The sequence below is a fragment of the Parasteatoda tepidariorum genome, chromosome 1 (assembly GCF_043381705.1).
Source record: "Parasteatoda tepidariorum isolate YZ-2023 chromosome 1, CAS_Ptep_4.0, whole genome shotgun sequence".
Taxonomy (NCBI): domain Eukaryota; kingdom Metazoa; phylum Arthropoda; class Arachnida; order Araneae; family Theridiidae; genus Parasteatoda; species Parasteatoda tepidariorum.
In genome coordinates this window covers 60,498,205-60,515,048 of record NC_092204.1, presented here as the reverse complement: position 1 = coordinate 60,515,048, position 16,844 = coordinate 60,498,205, and the positions used below count along the sequence as shown (strand labels likewise).

General features: G+C 27.5%; 1 protein-coding gene across 1 annotated transcript; it reads right to left on the bottom strand.

Annotated features, from left to right (window-relative positions):
* Positions 1-7,321: 7,321 nt before the first annotated feature.
* LOC107454183 (forkhead box protein G1) lies at positions 7,322-10,352 on the bottom strand. Its single transcript, XM_016071280.3, has one exon. It carries the CDS (start codon positions 10,305-10,307, stop codon positions 9,072-9,074), a length of 1,236 nt encoding a protein of 411 aa, XP_015926766.1. The 5' UTR covers positions 10,308-10,352; the 3' UTR covers positions 7,322-9,071.
* Positions 10,353-16,844: the final 6,492 nt, after the last annotated feature.

The following is a 16,844-nucleotide window of genomic DNA, read 5'->3' as shown; positions in this document are numbered from 1 at the left end:
CCACTATAAAATTTATGGTAGGAAATTTAAGGATAGAAATGGATTTTACGGTTGTTGCACTCAGGGAGCCAGTGCTTCTTACTGTAATGTGATCCGAAATTTTTCACAGTGTACAGGTGAATAAGAAATTACATTAAATAGTAAAAGTGTGTGTTCATTTGACACAGGTTAATACTTCTATCAGTTTTAACTAGATTAAGTTCTAAATGCCTATAGCAGCCAGTTTGGTGTTTTCTCACAAACGGCTTTACGTTTTTATCAGTGCATGATCTAACATTGCAGAAATACAACTTTTCACAGATTATTTTTAAAAAAAATCATAATAAATAAACTAATACAAATAAAAATTTTAAAAAACTTCTAGTGAAATTGTATGGCCTCTAGACTTCACCTTGTAATAAAGCAAACTCTCAAAAATTGTAAAAAGTTTAAGTTTGTTTGTAGTTTCATTTACGTCTCACTAGAGCTGCGCAATGGGCTATTGGCGACGGTCTGGGAAGCATCCCTGAGGATGATCCGAAGACATGCCATCACAATTCTGATCCTCTGCAGAGGGGATGGCACCCCCGCTTCGAGCATTTTACGGTAGCACAGTTTAACGAGGACCAATACCGCACACCCTCGGTCCCTACGCAGACTGATCCAAGTGGGTCACCCATCCGCACACTTACCGCAGCCAGTGATGCTTGAATTCGGTGATCTGCTGGGAACCGTGTCTTAACGATCAGTCCACTGTAAAAAGTTTAAGGTAATTACTGGGGATTGAACGCCGCTTCCAGAGTACGCGTGACACAGTCTAAATTGATAACAAAGTTTAAAAAATATTAATCTTTAAAGATGCCTGATTCTATCGAAATCCGGATTAAGTAAAAAAAAAATTATTAATTACTTTTTTCCAAAAAATAAATAAATAAATGTACACAAAAAAGGATATAAATCGTAATGTCCTTTAAGCAAGTAAAAAAATTTAATTGCAGAAAGATTTAAATTAGACAACAAAATGTCAATCGATGTTTATACAAACAATCTCTGAATCGTTATCTCTCATCGCCGCAGAATACTTTATGTTTATGGAATGAAATGCTTAAACAAGATTTTTTCTTTATCTTACTTATTTAGCTTCATCTTATCTTATTAGAAAAAATATTTCCAATAAATGTATTTTCAGAATTGAATCTGTCATTGGTTCAAAAAAGGAAAACCTTATTTTCTAGGTGCATATGTTTCTGTTAGGTTTCTTATAAGACTATTGAAAACTATTTGAAAGACCATGAAAACTATTTAAAACGAATATGTATAGACAATAAATTTTTTTATAGACTGAAATTAGCAATTAATGGTTTCTTAAAATGTCTAAAGTGTATTTGATTTAGATTGTTTATGTCTGTTAAATATATTTTATATCTGAGAAATACATTTTATGAAGCTTATGAAACTTTATCCAACGGAAAAAAATAACAAAACTAAATGTTAACACAACAAATATGCCTATTATAAATCTGATAAAACAATCTTCTTTTGTTTAATTTATATCTCATAAACATATCTATTCAAATGTTTTTAACCTAGTTAAGAATATTACAAAAGCTATATAAAACTCATAATAAACCAGATTAGTTGAAAATAACACTATTCTATAAGTTACTTTTTAATTTAACTGTCTTTTTTAGTTTCTAAACTGAACGTAAAAGATCTGCAAGTAGTGACATTATTTATGTTGACTGGAAAATACTGTAAAAACTTAATACAACACGAAACCTTGATAAAATTATTGCTCTTCACAGTTTTTTTCTTCATAAAAATACTTTTTCTAGTTAAAAATCCTTTCTGCTCAATATTTTTAGAAAAAGTGAAACAAATTAAAATCCTTAAAATAATCTAAATTAGTTGTTACAGAGCACATCGTCCGTCAAATTGTCAACAAAAAAAAAAATTATTGTATGCATTTTAATTCAAATAATAAGAAACATTTATTATTTGATACACCTTTGTCAAAAATGGGTAAGAAATACAATAATTTTCAGAAAGTAGAGAAAATTTTCTAATCAAATGACTATTGATTAATCGTGTTAATGATTTTTCTTCATTTTTTTAAAACAATTTTTTTGCAAAAAAATTCCTTTTAGTTACAAAATAAAACATTTTCAATTGTTATGTTCTTTTTTGGTCTCTTCAAAGTTTGTTTGCATTCAGTTCATTTATTTATTGTTTACGACCGAACTCAACCATCTAAATAGACGGAAGTTGAAATTCTGTATTTACTTTTAATCAAGTTTATTTTAATTTTTTACAAATAAATTGATGTTGGATGTTTACTCAATATGAAAACATCCTTCGAAACATGTAAAATACTGGGTTGTAGCACAATTAGAATTTAGAATATGGTGGGAAATATTTTATATTTCCCTCAATATTATTATTAAATATCTTATAAACATTATTATAACATTTCTTATTACATATCTTTTAACAAACCGCAATATTATTTTTATTTATTAAATTACATTTTTGATAAAATTGTACTAATTGAATTTTGTACGTAGCATTTCAGTTCAGAAAATAATAACATTCAATAAGATTCTGTTTTAAATTCTGTTTTTAGATTTTTCACAAATATCTTGATCTTGTGCAATTAACGTTGAAAGAATTGTTCGGCATATCAACCAAATCATTCTTCATCAGTTTAAGCAATGATCAGAAAAATCTCAAAATAGACAAACTTACTATATTATATTGCCTATCAAAAATTACTTATCGCCTAATATCATTACTTTAAATGTTTGAGAAATAAAAAATAGAAGTTCTGATAATTATGATGAGCTATTTCTCCTTATAAAGTATCGATTACATTTTTTAAAGGCCTCTCTCCTCCCCATCTTGGATTTTAGATTAAATTTTTCGAATTTCTTTTTCGAAAGACTTTTGATGCAGGAGTATCAGAGCACAATTTCTGTTTAAAAAAGTTTTAAAATTAAGTCATCGATTTTAAAGAGAAATGGCGAATGATAACTTAAAAGAGCTTTTTCAGATTTTTATAAAAAATTTAATTCAACAAAATTATGCGGTAAGTAATTTTATATTGGTAATTTAGTACTGTACATTTGACTATTTTGTTTTTTAAATTTTCTTTTATTATTGTTTAAATTGATGAAGAATTTTTCTGTTCAGAGGTAAATGTTTACCAGAAATTCTGGTTTTAAACATAGTTCTTATTACCACACATTTAGCAAAAAAAGAAAAAAAACTGAAAATAAATTTAGCCGAATAAAAGGTTTTTATGCCATGCTCTAAGGTATCATAATATAATTACCGAATTTTACTCCATTCACCAAATTTTATCACATATTAAGAAACCAAACCATATTTTATTGCTAATTTTATCAAAATCATTAAAAAAGAGCTTCGATAAAAATCACTAAGCATTTTTATGTTCCCATTGAGTCAGATACACGGAAAATTTTACCTCATTCTGGTAGTTATGGCTATACTTTTTTTCTCAGTATATCATTTTATGTGCTTTAGTGACAAATCAATCGTTGTTTTTTATTTGTTTAAGTAGGCAATTTAATGATTTTATACACTTTAACGATAGATTTGTTGCCATTCCAGGTAATAACAAGTTACTTTTTAGAAAACAATTTTTAATGCATTTTAGCGACAGTACGATCTTCTTTCAATAAAACAATAGTCAAAATAGACAATTAATACGTAAGTATTTTTTGTACTTTAATAATAGAGCTTTTGTTATTCTACCAAATAGTTAGTTAATATTTAGAATACAATCCTTTTATGCATTTTTTAATGACAAATTAATCATCATTCTGGAAAATAACTAGTTAAGGCAGAAAATTGAAACACATCGAATTTTTTTAACATTAATGTCAGATCTATTGTTATTCTACAGTACAATCATGTTTCATATTTTAATGACAAATCATTTGTTATTCTAGAAAATGATTAGTTAAAGTGAAGAATGTGATCATTTTAAATACTTTAATACTGGTGATCAATCATGATTCTGTAAAGTAAGTAAGGTTTCTATATAAGTTAAAAAAAACTCGCTTAACTGATTATTGATCAAGCCCATTTATTTTTTATATAAAGAAAAGAAATATAAGTATACTGTAATATATATTGATTATGGCGTTGTGCGTCATGTTATCTGAAAACAACCGTTCTTTCCCCCAGAACATTTCATTTTTGTATTAAATTCCCTTAATATTCTAAATTCCTGTAAATGATGATTGTATGAGTCTTCTAAGTAATATCTAACTGGAATTATCGTTTTTATTTCTTAGTCAAAAATAAAATCAAAGATAATTAATTTTGAGTAATATCTAATAGGAATTATCGTTTTTATTTCATATTCAAAACTAAAATCAAAGATAATTAAATATTTTTAAAGCAATAATTCTATATTTTTATACCTATTATGAGAAGTTGTATTACGATAATGTAATCTCTTTTTAAAAGTAAACTTGTCGTTCCCAAACTTTCAAAAAAAGCTTTGAAGCATTTTATTGAAGTAATAATTAATTTAAAGCTAAAAGAATTTTAATTGAAAATTATTTTCGTTCAAAGTATTTCAAAATAGCCAAGAAAGATATTCGAATCACTCTATAGCATTAATTTTATATTTTATTAATATCTGTCATATATAGTTTTATTATAATGTTGTAATTACTTTACAATAAAATTTAATCCTTTTTTAAAAAAAAAAACTTTCAGAGAAATAAGTTTATGAAACATTTTATTGGTGTATCAATAAAGAATTCAGTTACATGGATTTTTATACGTAATTTCATATTCATATCCAAACACAAAGATATTCAAATAACTTCTAAAACATAAATTTTATATTTAATTAATTCCTACTGTAGGTGGTTGTGTAATGATGCTTTACAATAATGTTAATTTTTTTTCTCCCAACTTTTAGAAAATAATTTAGCACAATAATAATAAATTTTTCTTCAATTAATATAAATTAAATGATTTCTTTTCCTTCATTTCATTTTCAACCAAAAATAAAGGTATTTAAACCATTCTAAAATGTAAATTTTACGTTTTATTAAAACCGATGTGCGATGATGATTGTTATGAGGATGCAATCACACTTTTTATAATGCTAATGCAATAATGCATTTCTCCCATAAATTTCAGAAAAAAAGTCAATATATGGGTTTAATAATAATAATAATATATATATATATATATATAAACAATGAANTATATGTATATATATATGTATATATATATGTATATATATATATATATATATATATACATATATGCTATTGCACCAAAATTGGTGTATGCAGAGTATGCGCCACTGTTTATGTTTAAAATTTCTTCAGCCATTTTGAAAAGAATCAAAAATAAATCTAAAAAATTACTTCGTAGCTAATTTTTATTTCTATAAAAAGACAAAATTATTTTAAATAAGTACTTAATATATAAATAACTATTCAACAGTACTTAAATCATTATTTAAGACAACCTAACAAAATGTATCTGAATCAATACTTAACGTATAAATAATTCTTTAACAGTACTTTAATTATTAATTAAGACTATCTAACAAAATAAATAATGACTATAGTGTTGACAATAGGTAGATAAATACCCGAGTTTATGGTACAACATAACAGAAATATGTATATAGATTGTAAATTGTCTTCTCTATATTCTTACGTTCAGCTGTGTTGCTTAGTCAGTTTATGATAGCCTATAAAATGTGGGCTCTCCCATTCAAAAGACAATTAAGTATGTATAAGAAATTAGAAGCGATATATGTATTAAAACAGGGGAGATAGAACCAAACATTTATTTTACTTAAGATTTAAGGAAACTATCTAATTCTATTAATCATTTTTGTCAATTCTATCTGTTTGCATTTTGCACAGAAAAAAGAAAAATGATAAACGCATTTTAAGATGATTATTTTAACTCTTTCATTTAAAGTAATAGCTTTTATCTTTTAATTTTATGCTAAATCTGTTATGACAGTTAAATAATTCTTGACAGCTATTTTTAATCTCCATTTTTATGATTTTTATCAGTAAAATTGAATTATGCTGCTTGAAGTTTTTATGAACAAAGTAAGAGAAACAAATAAACAAAAAGAGTTTAAACGCTGGAAAGAACATTTTTAATTCCTGTAAAAAAAAATAAACAATTACACACTGGTTAATGAAAATACCACTGATTTTGACTAAAAAGTATGACTTAATATATTTTTAAAAAATGTCTTCAAACAACATATATGTGTATAAAATTTGTAACCTAGTTCGATTTTTTGTTTTAAAAAAAAGAAGTCTACTTTTTCTTAATACTGTAGTTTTTCTTCTTTTTATATTATTTAAAAAGAAAAGAAAGAAAAAATTAGAAGATCAAAAGCATTCATAGAATGCATCTAATTTCTAACCATGTTAATTTAATAATAAAATAAAAAAGACAACGCTAAAATTCTACATAACACTAGTTAAGATAGCATACAAACTTCGATGCTTCAATGTTGCATCGAAACTTTTATACTACTTTAATCACTGTAATATGGTATTTGTAAATTATCTTGGCTTTATTTAATGTAAATTATCTTTGCTTTATTTGTAAATTATCTTGGCTTAAATTATTGGCTTTATTTTCTCTTATCATCATAACGCTTTATTCTTCTCAATGTTAGTTAATTGATTAGTTTATTTCTATTTCCAACATCAAAATGAATAAATAGCACATCTTATTTGCAATTATAATTTAAAAAAAGATTGTTTTTGAAGGAAAATACAATGATTATGCCACTATTAAAGATCCTCCTAGTTAAAAATATCCCCCAGTAGAATATAAAAGGAATTAACGATTGGTAACAAAAGTAAAGTTAAATTAACGATTGGTAACAAAAGAAATGTTAATTTATAAATGAATTTGTTAGTGTCATCAAGAAATAATGTATTTATTGGAGCTACAGTTATTAGAAAATTAAAAAAATATTGTTTCCCAAACGAATTAAAAAAATTTTTTTATTCCTTTAAAAACTTTTCGTGGTAATACTTGCAACATACTATTACTTACGCAAAATTTCAATGTTTTGCAAAGATTTGCTGCTACCATTTTTATGCATATAATAAATTTAGTTGAAAATAAACAATTGCAGTATGTAAAGAAAGAAAGAACTTACTTTAAAAGAAACAGCTAGAAAATTACACAAATTATTAAAAAAATAATTTAAAACACGCATGAAATTCGTAATTGTTATAAAGTTTAAGCAAAACTGGTTTAGTTTTAGTAATGAAATTAGTAGACAGTATAAAAGAAAAACAAACAATTTCAATTTATAATATACTTTTATTTATTGATAAAATTGGCGGATATTACTTTTATGACACTCAACTTTGTTTACAGATCATATTTTTTTCTTCTCACAAATTATGATAAAAGGCTTTAGTAAAAGAAAAATAAATTATCACATTAAAATAGATTAGAAACCAATATCATTTTCTATGAATAAAACACAAAACAAAGAATCCATGCCAATATGAGATCAAAAATAATTTACTAAATACTATTGAAAATGCATGAAAATAAATACCTCTTTATTGTAAAAAAAAGACTTTGCGAAGTTTTGAATTATTATAAGAAAAATTTATATTAAACATTTAATCTTTAAATTACCAAAAAAAAAATTATATTAAATATCTTTATGTAATTTTTAAAGGCACCGTATTTGCTGATACTTAAGATACTTCACTACTTTAAACATCAAAAATATCAAGAAGGGAAGTACCGATTAGAGATGTTATGGCACATTCTGCATTGTTGCATTGAGCTAAAATTTTCAGTTATATTCAGCAATAAAAATTAAATATTTAGTGCTTATATTGATAAAGTTTTGAACAAGCTATTGAAATAAATTTTAATTTTTTTTTCTCTATTATTTAAACTAAAAAGCAATTCTTTTAAATAAAATTGACTAATTACTAACATAATTCAATAACTCCTAAATAAAATTATATCATAATAAGCAAAAAAATAATTTATGCTGCTTTAGAAATGGTTTTTAGCATATTTTCTAAAAATATATTAAAACTTTATAAGAAGTACAATATAATATAAGAACTTTTTTTATAGTTTTTTTACAAGGACCAAATTAAAGTTTTGAATAAATTCAATTTTTTTTTAAAAAAAAGAAGAATAAAAAAAAAACAATTTTTACTAATTTGCTTTTAGAGATAAGAACTTAAATAAGTGTTTGGAATCAATTTTAAAAACTTTATATAATTCTGCCCAAAAAAAAAGAAAAGAAAAGAAAAAAAGGAAATTTTAGATAACTTAAAATCTAAATAATTATTTATAATTATTATTACTACGCTTTTTTAAAATAAAGCTCAGAACCTTTAACTTTTCTAATTTCATTTAAATTAAAATTACAAAAAAAAAAATTCATAATATTTAATAATGAAGAAATAATTTATTTAAACAAGACATTAGAGCCAATTTAAACAAGTTATTAAAATTGATTCAAGAAATGTTAGTTAATGTATATTTTCCAATAATGATTAGATGAAGATCTTAGATAAAATAAAAAAAATATTTACAATGAAAAAAAAAATTAAAGCTCTAATGAAATAACTATAAATAAACAAAATTATTTAACCGGGAACATCTTCAGATTAAGATAATCTTAAACTGAAGTAAAAGTAAGTATTACTATCATAAGTAATTAATAAAATTTTCGTATATAAAATCTTTATGAGATATGTTTATAGGAACCAACAATTGTAGTCATGAAATAATAAAACTACTTCATATTACACATTGTGCACCGTTACGAAAGATAACTTTAATACTATTAGGAAATGTTTACCTGCTTATAGCTGGTAAGGAGTAATATTTACTTTGCTCGGCACAACTTAGTTGTCACTAGTTTTAGAACACAAAATTTGTTCATAAAGTTCACTTCACTGGTTCTTTACAAATGTCAATCCTTGGAAGTCCATCACCGAGGAACAGTTATTATATTTACATGAAATATCTACAAAAAGTATAGTTATGTACATGGGAATGCAGATGTTTCACTAGCTTTGTTTGGACATAATTGGTATGGGCTTGTAGATCGTCGTGGAATTTTCAGAACTGGACGTCGTGGAACTTTGACTGGCATTCCTCGCCTGTCCAGCTTGGCAATTCATTGCAGAAACTGTCCTTAGGGCTTGGAGATCATAAAGAGCTTGTCCAGGAGCGACTAGAGATGATAGTAAGTACCCACAACCAGGCATAGCTGAATAACCTTGAGGACTACCTAATCCTAGAGGAGAACAGCCAGGAGGGCATCCCAGACTTGACCACAAAGGATTATGAAGATTTGCGGCAGTTTCTGCCCCTATTAGTCTATCTACACTGAAGCCTGTTGGCTTAGGACTTTGTAAAGCTGCCATATTCGTTGTTAAGCTAGAATATGGGTATTTGAAAGACAAGAGACCACCAGGCGTGTGAAAACCACCATAACCAGCAAGGGACCAGCCCAGAGTTGATTTGTCGTGATGGTGAAATGCTGGATTGAGTCCTGCATGAAACATGGGCGCTCCTGCCCGTTTGAAAGCAGCAAGTCTGCTTCTGGATGCTGCGGTAGTTCTCCTGCGTAGTTTACCGGTTGTACCACCAATGAATACGTCGTCTGAACTTGGATCGAGCATCCAATAGTTTCCTTTTCCTGGATCATCATAATGCCGTGGAACTTTGACAAAACACTTGTTAAGACTTAAGTTATGTCTAATGGAATTTTGCCAACCTTGTTTATTTTCTCGATAATAAGGAAAGTTTTTCATGATGAACTCATAAATTCCGTTTAGGGTCAGTCTCTTTTCTGGACTTTGGCGGATGGCCATCATAATAAGTGCATTATAACTGAACGGTGGCTTTTCAAAGGTAGATTTTTTGTCATCGGATGAGTTTTTTGCTTTGTTGCTAGATTTGTCTTGAGCAACTTTGCTTGGAGAAGGAGGCGAAGAAGTGATCGGGGTAGTCGCGTCCGATTTCGTATCGGAATCTGGAGGTGTGGAAGCTCCATCAATGTTATTTCGCCGATTACTGAAGTCCCGGGGGCATTCGACCGCGGGAGGTGGTGGAGTGACGACCGCCGCGGCAGTCGCCGGAACATTATCGTCGTCCTCGCCGCCGTTGATAAGGCTGCTGATGGAGAAGGAAGTTCGTCTCGGAACAACCATCGCTTCTGCTGTCCCTTCAATACGAACCATAGCGGATTGCCACAAAAAACTTTTTAAATAACTCGTGCCCGACCGCAAACGACACATTAAATACGAGTGCCTACTGTTCAGACGCCTCTACCACTCACAATGCCCCAATCCGATATCACTCTCTTCACTCGAGTGATGAAACCACGCCTTCACTCCTCCTGTGGCAACGCCCATTTCAGTCACTTCTAACCAATGGCGTCGAGACTTTGTCTTTTGGAGATGGTGGTGTTTATAGAACGTTGAGTATTTGTGAGAAGAATTGTGGAGAGAGGTTTTGGCAAATAGGCTAAATGTGATTTTCACAAACTTTGTCAGAAAAGGAGGCAGGGCACCTTTTGTTTACACATCTACCCCCTGTTTTTTTTCTTCTTTCCCCTCTTTTTTTAAACAATCCCCCAGCGCGACGATTGGGAGGTAAGTACAATGTTATTTTGTTTCCAATGTCCAAATCAGAAAACAACCGAATTTTAAAAGTTAAAGTAAACAATATTTTCAATTTAATTTGTAATTACTAAACAAGTACATTGAATTATTTGAATAAACTGTTGCATAAAGGTTGAAAGCAGTAAGAACTTTTTTACAACACCAATTAAACTGAAAATTACAGGATGAAGTGTACAATAAATTTGCTTAATTGTTTTGATTAACATATATGAAAACGTATTTGAAATTGTTTAGTTAAATTATATTATTTCTAAAGAGCACGTTGGATTACGTTTTCTTTTAAATGTCGTTATTTGTGAATAAACCCATACATCTTAAATTATAGAATTATTCATAAATTAGTAGAAAAATTACATTCAGTTACGATATATAGATATAATTTTATATGTAATATATCGTATTACTCATGCATAAATGTAGACATTTCTTTTATTGTGTGCATTAAATATGACACGAAAATTTCATCAAATAATTCCTTTTTTTTCTTTCTTTTTTTTTGAAAATGTAATTTTGAGGTATTAGATTTAAAAAAAAATACTGTAACTCAATATATCGGTTTGTGTAAATAGTACTTAAATTTCAGCTTGTAAAATTTTTTACAAGTTTTTTTCTTTTCTTTTTCATATTAAAATTTTCTTATATTTTTTTTGCCAAATCATGAAAAGTTTCTCTGCTTTAATACAACTGGAAAATAATTCCGTTTTATTGATATTGATCACCATTCAAAATATTGATATTTATTTTGAAAATATGCATAAATATTCCTACTTTCATTTAGATTTACTTCGCACAAATAACAAAAATAAAACTGGAACAGAAATGAAAAGTTTCGCATGACTTTTGCGACTATTTTCTAGCCCTTTATTTTTTGTCCTTCCCAATCATATTTAGTTCGTGTTGCATACAGGGTTGAAAAAAAAATGTTTCCTTACCTCTAAAAGTTTTTATTTATAATGGATGTTATGAAAATATAGAAATTATTTTTATTCTTAATGATTTTAATTTAAATTTTCAATAGATTTCAACAAACTTTAATTGAAAGATTGAAAGAATTAATAATACCAATAATGTTAAAAGTTTGCTCATTTTTATGATATTCTGATTCACTACGTAATATATACTTAAGTATGATTACAATTATAGTGTTATACATATATATATATATATAAATTCAGAAATGTCGCTTTTTAATATAATATATATTTGTATAAATCAAATTTATTTGCATTCTTTTTTTTAAACATTTAATCAATAGTTTTTTATAAACTTGGCTCATTTATTTTTCTGTAATGCCACCTTTAATATAACGTATGCACTTGAAATAAATTAGATTCATGAACGTCTAACCATTGAAGAATAAATAAGTACATCAAAAATCATGTGAAAAACTTGCAAGATATAAAGCAAAAATAAGATTAAGCACTGTCCTGAAAATAAGGAAATTAAAATTAAGTTTTTAAAATATATTTCTAATCAAAGACTTTTTAATTTTTAAGCTGTATAGATACGACGGAAAAAGAAGAATAACATAAAGGACACAAAAAAGTAATTAAAGTCAGAATTTGTAATTTAATTAATAAACTGCATTGTTAATGAATTAAAAGTATTCTCCTATTAACACTTTAGCCTATTTTTATCAAAATTGTAACTTAGTGCTTTGAAATCTGATACAAGTATAAAGTTTATATTACTTATATGCTCTTATCAGGACTATCTAGTCTCATCAAAAAATAAAATAAATAAATAAAAAGCAAAACAAAATATACTTAGTATGAAATATGTTACTATTTTTTTTTCTTTCTTGTTTTGAAAAATAGGCCCAAAAGGACGTTAAGCACAAATTGGTTAATTACGTCGTTTTAAATGTAACTTGTAAAAATTATTTTGCTCAACAGCCACCAAAAAATCGATATTCTTAATTTTATTTATTACAGAATACTGCTTTGCGGTTTTAACTTAAAATAAATAAATAAAAATAAAACAAAAACTGGGAGAAGGAAACTAAAGAAATATGAAAAGCTTCATTTTGGTTGTTAGTTAATTTTTTAGCTATAACTCAATTATAAGTAAATTTTGTCTCTGCCATAGTTTTGCGTTCAACTTGTTAATACTGAAATAATAAAGACTTACATCACTTTGTGTAAGGAAAAAAAAAGATTTTTTTTTTTATTCATACAGAATCATTGACGTCTCACAGACGTCCAACTCTAGAGTAGGACGAAATTAAAATGCATAATTAAAATAGTTCTCATAATTTAGTAGTAAATAGTTCAAAAACTGTTTTTAAAAGAATTTCAATGAGCTAAATGTCTGCTGAATAATTATTTAATTTATTAGCTTGTTTTTAAATAAGCAAAAATTAAATCGATGATAATTAATGAATTTTTTGATTTTTAAATATTTTTTCTGAAATATTAAGGGGCAATTTTTGAGATTTCTAACTTCTGAAGCACACATGAAACCACTGTTTCCTTCCTGCACTAATGACGCTTGTTTTTCATGAGTTTCAAAAGTTATACTTAGTATAGAACGGGGGAGGGGGAATTAGAAAAGGAACATTATAAATAATTTTCACTCAAAATATCGATTTAACTTTCTACTTTTTGAAAATCTCTTTTCGATAAATTAAAACACCCAATTTTCAAAATTAATTCCATTAATTTATATTTATACAACAAATAATTATAGTTACTTTAAAATTTTGCACTCGTATTCCAATCAATTTTTGGGTTTACGACTGCTAATGTTCAACTCAGTAGCCTTGTATCAAGTATTGGGAGAAATTGGTCTTCGTGGAGGACTTTTTTTATGTAACTAACTCTCTTTCGCGTTACATGGTGAGGAAAACCACGAAAAACCTTCCCCGGTTACCCTGAAGGCAAAGAGACTCTAACCCATGATCCGTCTACTACTGAGGATATCCTACATCAGCACTGGAGTCATTGCAAGCCGGATGAGGAATTCGTATCGACCAGCCATTGCTGGAATTCGAACTCGGCTCACCTCATTGGAAGAAGGGCGCTCTATTCCCTGAGCGCCATCGCGGCTCTAAATTATCCAGTATAATATTATTACCTTGTGCACATGCGTTTTTGGGTCAATCCTTGGTAACTAACAAATCAAACGCGCTTCATTACTGCAATAAGAACACACTATAAAACAAATTCCTCTATTTACGCTTTTAGCTCCAGCTGCACTTCTGTTTTCATATTTTGTAATCTGATAATCTTATTACGAAAATATTTTAACTCATTCTCGAAAGTTTCACGCACACGGGAGTTCATTAAAATTCACAACTCACTATATAGATTTTGTTTTGTTTTTTGTTCTGTTTTTTTCCTTACATTTTATTTTTGTTTTTTACGTGATATATTTTTTACTTAACGTGTTCTTTTCTGTTTAAATTTTTTTTAGTACTCCTCACTCTATTGTATTGATATATTTTGTTTTGGCTACATTGATACAATATTAGAAACCATTCCATTTTGCTGATATAATCGTGTGAGGTGATGAAGAGATCATATGTTTTATTTTCCGGCTTTTTAATATTATTTTTTTTTTAAAAATTTTATATTTTATTTTAAGATTTTTTTTCCTGCTTCTCTTTCCATTAATCTTTAATTTACTCCATGTTTACTCTAGGTTTTGAACTTTCGTATATTTTCGTACAAAATTCGTATATTTTTGCATCTTTTCAATAAGAAATTTTCTATTTTACTAAGCACAATTATAAGAAAATGTTTATTTTTTTATTTTTAAAGCAAGTCCCGAATTTTTAATTCTTAACTTCTTTTTTTTACTTAGAAAAATTGAAAACATGAAAGTTTTTAGGCAGAGTTTCGTTAAGAATTTTCTAGATGGCTTGACGATGTTTGAGATTATTACACAGAAATGAAAAAAAAATAAATAAATAAATAAATAAATACAAATAAAAAAATAATTTCTAAGCTTTGTTGTTTTAAGCTTTTTCGTAACAGCTTTAATCAGTTAATAAGTTTTGAGTGGATAATATTACAGTAGATAATAGTTAAATTATCTGATGTAATATGATCTAGTAAAAAATTTCAATATCGTTGAGCGACCTCCGTTGATTGTAACAATCGAATTAATGCATTTTTTCTCCACGACTCTTTTGGTGAGCAAACTTTTGTAGCTTTAACTTATAAGAAACTGCAGCAAAGTTTTAATTAATCAACATAAATATCTCTCCCACAATTAATTTTGTGTTAGTTCTTCCAAAACAATCACATTTGAAAGTAAGACGAAATATTTCGAAGATTTAAAAGGAAAATGTTTTATATTAAACCAAATATTTTGTTTTAATTTACAGTATAGGCTATATCTTTACTATTTCTCATAGTTTACTGTACAAATTAAATTATACTCATGTTGCTTGAAAACTGAATAAAAACAAAAACATTCCGAATTTACTTATCAATCTCGTTGATTTATATGCTGGGTTTTCTGTAATATTCATTTTTCTCATCCTTGTAAAAATGAAGTAATAAAAAAAATTATACACCGTAGGGGTCGAAAGTTAATCTTTAAATGAAGGGGGGGGGGAAACGTTATTAAAGTCCAACAAATCATTAATGTGAAGGGAGGGATGGAAATTTTCAAATCGAAAGAAAAGTACTAAGAGCAGAGATACAAGAAATCATGTAAACGCTTGTAAACTCTTTTGTTGACTTCAATTTTGTTCAGCATATACTATTTCAAACAGGCTTTTTATTAATTAACAATAAAATGGTTTATTCAATGTATTTTTTATTAAAGTTTCTAATTTCGATAATTGATATTTCCGAGGCATAGTGGCTCAAGGGATAGAGCATTCACCTTCCAATAAAATAAACCGGATTCGAATACCAACGATGGCTGGTAGATACGAATTGCGCATCCGACTTGCACCACAGTGCTGACGTTAAATATCCTCAGTGATGGACGGATCATGGATTAGACTCCCCTTGCCGTTAGGCTAATCGTGGGAGGTTTTCGTGGTTTTTCTCTTCATGTAACACGAATGCGGATTAGTTCCATCGTAAAGTCCACTACGAAGGAAAATTTCTCCGAATACTTGATCCAGGAGTTCCCTTGTCTTCTGCATTGGGTTCAAAATTACAAGGCTACTGAGTAGAACAATGGTAGTCGTAAACCAAGAATTGGGTCGGTTGTTTAACGACGGTTATAAGATAAAATAGTTTCAGACCTTCATCATCCGAAATTACTTTGTTTTACAGATTATTTATTTTAGTGCTTTATTTGTTATGAGGAATCAAAATGTGCATGATCCATTTGCGATAAAACATTTTCTTCGGACAAAATCGTCAAAATAGTTCAAAAATGTAAAATTTAGGAAAATTTTTACAGTAACTATTAAATAAAAATAAATATTGCTCACGGAGACAATTGAATTTCTTTTTTCTTAAAAAGCTTCCATAACATTTTATTTAATTAAACGACATAAATCTAATTGTTATGTTCCTGAGCTGTCTTAAAGTCTACGATAAAAATCTTCCATAGTTTTTTCAAATCGAAAGAAGCAGAGATACAAGAAATGTTTATGCATATTTTAAATTCTCATGCATGTACTCATCATATTTTGAGCAAAAAAATAATGAAATATTAAAAATAAAATATAAAGAAAAAAATATTTTTTTTTTATTTTTTTNTTTTTTGAAAATAAACATGCATTGGGTCATCCTCTCTTTAATGTCAAGAAGAGTTGTCATCCAATAGAGTAAAGCAAAATTGAAGTTAAATAATGGAAAATAACACATTTCATGCAACTAAGCATAAAAACTAACAAAAAGTTGTAAAAAATGAATTTTATCGTGGAAATCTAATGTATAGATTTAAGCCATCGGCAAAAAATTCAATATGTTTTGTGGAGCCTCTGTACACTCTTGTCATCATTTTAAGTAGTATTCTTCTGCACAGTTAACACACTAGTGTTTATTTAATCCCGTGAAATCGGGTAATGTGTTGGGTTATATTGAGTAGCTCTATCGTATAGTATGTTAGGTCTGTAGAATTGGAGTGCAAGGTTGGTATGGTCCTTGAAATTTTTCTTGTTTCAACATTATAATAAGTTGTTTCAATAGTATAATAAAAAAAGCTAATGATTTATGTTTATTAGATTTGATCTTAAAA

Coding starts and splice junctions, on each gene's coding strand:
- LOC107454183 (XM_016071280.3), bottom strand. CDS start 10,307: ATGTGTCGTTTGCGGTCGGGCACGAGTTATTTAAAAAGTTTTTTGTGG.